Raw genomic sequence first — 6,150 nt, 5'->3', positions numbered from 1 at the left:
TTCAAAACATTACCTCCCTCGGGTAACCTGTGCAGGAATAATTTTTGCTTCAGATGCATCTTGCTGGTGAGATCTTTAGTCATGCAAATCCCTTCCAGTTTTAACCATAGAGCGGCGGCAGTTTTCTCGCTCAAAACTTCCTGCAAAATATTATTATGCAAATGGAGTTGAATTTGTGACAAAGCCTTACTATCAATTCTTTTCTCCTCATCAGTCCAATCTTGAATTCGGTTCTTCCCAAAACTATCCAGTGCTACATCATAGTCGGACTGTGCCAACAACGCCCGCATCTTGACTTGCCATAAGGTAAACCTTGTGTCACGGTCCAACAGCGTAAGATCGTACTTCATGGATACCATGAGTAGATAAAAGCTGTGCACAAAGCAGTACAAGGCGATAGAAAAATTCTTGACAGAATTTAATATGCAGATTAAACTGAGCAAGGAACAGTAGCACCTGGCAGCTTCGTGTATACGTGGAAGTGGGAGACCAAAAAAACCGTAGCTTGATGTGACAAATACTAGTAGTAGTAGCTGGCTGATCAAAGTACTAGTTCTTGATCGGTGATGAAATAAATAAAGCGAATCTGAACTTAGCTTCACGTGAAGGAACTCCTCGGGAGTTGCAGCGACCAGGAACACGGGAATTTGATGACCCGTGATGTGACGACGACTCAGCCAAAATTCGCGTCGGCCTCGGTAGATTGCTGGAGTTGGCTGCAGGGGAAAAACTTTTCGATCTCGGACACGGCCAGACAACGCGCGACTTCACCCAGTAGTAGATCGACTCGGTTCCTGTCGAACTCGGCGACTTGATCGATCTGGTTTCGGATCGCCAGGTCGCGTCGGCCGCGGTGCAAAGGACGCCGCAACCCTAATCTCCTGATCTCAAATTTCGTATCTGTAACATCAGTTCTGTATATCACTTGTTAGATAATAACGAGATAAAAGAGACATGAAAACACACAGATTTTTACGTGAAAACCCTTGCGGGAGAAAACTACGGACGCACGAAGATGCGATCACTACGAGAAGTATTATAAGCACGAGACGACAGGCCGTCTGAGGTGCGACTACATGAGGTATATATGAAGGGCAATACATAGGAGTCCTTGTAGGACAAGTAAACGAGTTGTACTCGTACGCGTCGATACCAACACAAAAGGCCCACACCGTATGTACTACGTCTAGTTCAATACGGTACTAGAATTTGGATCACAATTTAACATAATCGGCTTACAGAAAGCCGATTGAATCCAATCGGCTACAGGGAAGCCTACTCTGTATTATTTCTGAAAAAAATCAAATCCGTATATTATTCTTCGAATTAATGATTTTTTTGTATTATTTTAAAAAAATTAGCCATTTGTTGCGTGTACCGTGTACATTTGTAGTTTGTCTTCAACTCGAATTCCCCGTGCATCCTATTCCTATTGCTGGTGAATCACCCTTATGGTCTGGCGCCACTTAACGTTATCACCACCGATCTCTCAATCAAGCGTACAGTTTCGAGTTCTCTATACATATCCTTACATTAACACTCTATATATGGTTCCACATGGTTTCGGTTTACAATGGAGAGAAGCTAGCTAGTATAGTTTGTAGACGAACCATCGACCCTTGACCAGAGACATATATAGAGATATATGGCTCAACCACTCAAGACTTTGGACTTTAATCAATCAGCTATTGCGTTATTGATTGCCTAAAAAATATTACTCCGTCCGTCCAAAAATACTTGTCATCAAAATGGATAAAAGCCCAGGGAGTAATATTTATATGACCCACGCAAATCCTTCGTCGTTGCCCTCCCCTCCATTAAACTTGTCCCGTACCCACACTTGCTAGGTAGCAACAGGGGCTAATGTTGTTCAAGTGTGTCACCATTGATCCTGGTGACACACAGGCATGCAACGGTGTGCCCACAGGTGAATCCGGATAAGTGGATCTTAGTGTTTACTCGTGGCATCAACCTCTCCCTTCATCAACGAGTGAAGGTTTGAGGACTACTGATTTGATCTCAGGACCTGCCTAGTCAATGCACGATCGAGAGGAGTTCCGCTAGTACTGGTAGCCTTTGCTGATTGAATTTTTTTTTTGAGGGGGTGCTGATTATCTCTGAGGACGCCAAGCGAAGTAATGGGTAGCTCAGCTGTTGGTAGGTACCCTCAGGGCCGGAGCCAGGATTCGAGTATAGGGGGGGCAAGCCAACTTGAAAAAAAAAATGCCCCGTGCGACCAAAAAAATGTGTCGCTTTGGCGTAACTAGAACATAGTTACAGTTTTATTAGCTTAATTTACCCTGACTATTTCCAGGACGATCGAAAAAATATATATAATTTTGCAGATCATAACTTAGTTGATGGGTAATTCTCTTTCAGTGCAGATTATCTTGCAATTCTGAAGCAAGTCATCTCCCATTGGACTGGATTGATAACTTGCACTTTAGCATCATTAACATTATCAGTAGGTAGAGAAAGTGAAACAATATATGCCTAAAAATCGAATTAATCCTTATGGTGTTGTTTGGCATCGCTTTTCTATTCATTTCCGTTTTCCAGATTACGCAATCAAAAAAATAAAAAGAACCAATTAGCATAGTAAATTAAACAATCAATCAAAATAACTAAAAGGATGTACAATTGGAGAAATACTCACTACTGCTAATCCTTGACTGGATTGACTATTGGAGAACTGGAGTGTAGTCTGTAGGATTGCCCAACGCAGGAGCCGGTGTCGCCAAATATAATCTGACCACATCTGATCACGAACAGGGAGGCAAGAAGCAGCGGCGGCGGCCGGCAGCCTCTCCAGTCACACGTTAATCACGCTGGGGGGCTAACCTTTTTGTTTTAGGGTAGCGTCATGGGCTAGTACTAGATCAAAAAAGGCTGTGTGGGCTTTTCTATGGCCTTTTTTCTTCAGATCTTTACTTCCGTCTGAGCCAGGGGGCCGAGTACGTACATTGATCTAATATCGTTGGTAATTATTCGTCGCTCCTAATAAAACTGTCGATCGTTGGGTGGGGGGCAGGCCCTGCTCGTCCCCTCTGGCTCCCCCACTGCGGTACCCTCAAATTTATGGCCCAAACACATGTGGAGCGATGCCGCAATGCAAGCCTCGAGATTCATATTTGTTTCACTTCTTCTTGAGGCCCTCGATACATGACGGTTTTTACTATTGTCGGCAAATTGTTCTTGATTTGTTAGTCTGTTGCTTCCAAGAATTTATCCCCGCCCCCCCTCCCCCCAGATGTTTAAGTTCATGCAAAACTTTGTATGAGAAATGTTACAAAGGGTTCTTTGGATAAAACTGACAGTCCCAGCCACAAATCAAACATCTTACACACACAAAATACTTTTCATAAATGCATGACTTCCAAGAAAGGCCTGTATTCAACATTTTCTAACTTTGACTACAGATATGTACAAAATTAATTTGTCATGTTTTCTTCATAATATAAATTCCAAGCTTGAAGACAAAGGTTAAAGATACATATGGGAGACTGTGTCAATATCTAAGTTCTATTTAATCATGAACTGGGGGAGTACTAGAGATTTCAACTCTACAGAATCCCAGTAAAAATCATTCTAATCAGAAGGCCTTACAAAGCAACTGCTGGACGCTTCCTCCCAGACAGGGGAGTACTCTGTTTCGCCAAACCTGGAGCACAATTTCCATTTGGAACAAAATGTACAAATGAAGTGTAAGGAGGCAACCTTGATTCCCAGGAAACCACATTGAAATCCCCTTGCGGCCGAACTCCAGGATCCATCACAAGATCTCCAAGCCTCACCCTCGGCAGCGATGCCCTCTCCGCTGTAACCTCAGTGCGGCTGCTGCCACTGGTGCAGGAAGGCACGATGCGGAGCGGAGAAGCAGCAGGATGCAAGACGAAGTCCGTAACATCTATCTGATGGCGTCTCTCGACGAGCAACCTCGGGTGTTCCCCAAACATGGAGACGTTCCTCTCAGCAAATCTTCTCAGCCTGCTCAGCATGCCGAGCCAGAGATGGACGTTCAGATTCCTCCTCATCACATCCGCGAATATGTTTGTGCCGACGAGCGAACATTCCGTGCGGAACTCCTCGGCCAATTCATCTGCAATCCGTGCCAGCTGCGGGTGATGCGCCGGGTTCGCGCTCCCGAATGCGAGTGTCCTGAAGAGGTAGCTGAACTCCTCGTATGACAGGGTGTTAAGGAAGATCGGCCGCACTGTCCCGAATCGCTCTGTACTTCTAAGCCGGCTGATGATGATCACCTTGCTTCCACTATCCATGCTTGCCAAGGTTGAGCAGAACTCGGCCCAATCCTTCTCGTCGACGTCTGCGACAAGCTCAAGAACGACCAGTATCTTCCCTCGCAAGAAGCTCCGGTCATGGTCTGCGATTCTGCGGAAGGAGTCTCCATTCAGGTGCAGAATCGAGGAGAAATGTGAGCTGACCCTCTCGTCCTTGCATACATGGGCCACCAGAGTCCTCTTCCCGACCGCGGGAGCACCGATGATCGGGAGAACAGCCGGCGTTCCACCAGGCGAGCTTGAACTGTGCTGCAACATGAAGTTCAGGAGCTTTTGCTTCTCGGTGTGGCGTCCGAACATGATGGTGTCATTGTAAAGATACGCATCATATGGTCGACGCAGCATACGGTCGCATCCACTCAAAAGAACAACAAACTCCGTCAAGCCAGCAACGACATCCTCCAAGCTCTCCACCACACCTTGAAGGTCGGCAAGGTACATGGCCTTGTTCTTCCTAGCACTGCCATGAACCGTGCGGAGACGTTTGCGGGGAGATGAGCTGCTAACCTCCATGGAAGTAGTCTCTGTCTCTTCGAGTGACATGTACCCGAAGGCCCCTAGTGCCCAGTAGCCTCGGTACATGGCGTCCGTGAGCATGTTGAGCTGCGCCAGCATCCCGGAGTTGGTGATGTACCGCCCATCTGCCTCCTCAACGACGGAGCGGGCTCTGAGGAGGAGTTGCTGCAGCCTCCTCAACTGTGTCTCTCCTGACTCTGCACGGCGGCTCGAGCGGTACTTGTCAGCGAGGTAGGAGACGAATCGGCTCACGAGCTCACCTGTTACTGCAGATATTGCTAGCTCCATCTTGAGTTCCTGCAAGAGAAGAGTGCTAACTAACAAAGAACCCAACAGAGCAGGGGGTAGGAGGCTGGTGGAAATTGCAGACTGCTGGTGCTTGCGGTCCTGGACGTCAATATCCGGACGTTGCAGAGAGTGACTTTGTATTGCCAACAGGAAAGGGACACGTGCTGAAACTTATCTATCACCGGTTGCGTTGTGAACCACTCCACCTCCAGCCTCCCAGCCTGTGAAAGAATGTCCAGGAAGGGCAGCTCAGCCGTTCTTTTCATGAGCCATGGAAAAATGATGGTGACTTGGGAGTCATTTGCTTTGCTCGGCAGCTTTCCTTGATCATGCTCTTCTCTTTTCAGGAAGGCTTGTTGCGGCAAAATTGCGAGCTAAGCAGGATATGTGCTAACCAAATCAGGCAGCAACTGCCAGCTTCTAGACGTACAGTACTATGTAACAAGAAGAGAGAACCCACGTGAGCATTGAAAATTAGTGGCAGCCGTCTTAGGAGACCAGGGACGGCACATCACGCTGACCTGACTGGCGGGGGAAGGTGGCTCGCTCACGGCTCACGCCCGAGGACCCTCATGGGCACCAGCGCGGCGCCGCGTACACCCCGTCTTGCCGCCTTCGTGGAGACGGAGTAAGTGACGCATAATCATCAGGGAACAAGACAGGGTTGCCATGACGAAGCTTTGGGTGAGGGCTCGACCTGTGGCGCGCTGCATAACGAGAATCGCGGTGAGGCGATCTTCATCCTGAACAGAGAGGTGCGGCGCGAGGAGAGTCGCTAGTAGCAACGGGAGCGACAACATTCCGGTCACACGACTGAAATATTTAGCCGGTTCAGTCACTTTCTTTCCTTTTCGATCGGATTAGCATCCAACGGTGGGAACAAACTCCAGTTGTGCAAACTCTACCTGTTTTTCAGTAAACTAAACCATAAACAGAATTAAAACAAGAACAGAGACAAAAAAATGCATATGCTTTTGTGCAAAAGTCCATATTTCAACCCCAAGATGGTGTCCAAAAGATTCGGCGTATTACCCGGTGTGATTCCCAC

The 6,150-nt window shown here is 47.2% G+C and overlaps 1 protein-coding gene across 1 annotated transcript; it reads right to left on the bottom strand.

The window, feature by feature from the left end:
* Window positions 1-3,422: 3,422 nt before the first annotated feature.
* On the bottom strand, window positions 3,423-5,525 carry LOC147992063 (uncharacterized). Its single transcript, XM_087527575.1, has one exon. The coding sequence runs from the start codon at window positions 5,100-5,102 to the stop codon at window positions 3,603-3,605; it is 1,500 nt and encodes a 499-aa protein (XP_087383701.1). The 5' UTR covers window positions 5,103-5,525; the 3' UTR covers window positions 3,423-3,602.
* Window positions 5,526-6,150: the final 625 nt, after the last annotated feature.

The sequence above is a fragment of the Triticum urartu genome, chromosome 1A (assembly GCF_056163025.1).
Source record: "Triticum urartu cultivar PI428250 chromosome 1A, HENAU_Tu73, whole genome shotgun sequence".
NCBI lineage: Eukaryota > Viridiplantae > Streptophyta > Magnoliopsida > Poales > Poaceae > Triticum > Triticum urartu.
Note: the sequence above shows the minus strand (reverse complement) of the source record. Positions and strands in the feature narration are given on the sequence as shown.

Coding starts and splice junctions, on each gene's coding strand:
- LOC147992063 (XM_087527575.1), bottom strand. CDS start 5,102: ATGGAGCTAGCAATATCTGCAGTAACAGGTGAGCTCGTGAGCCGATTC.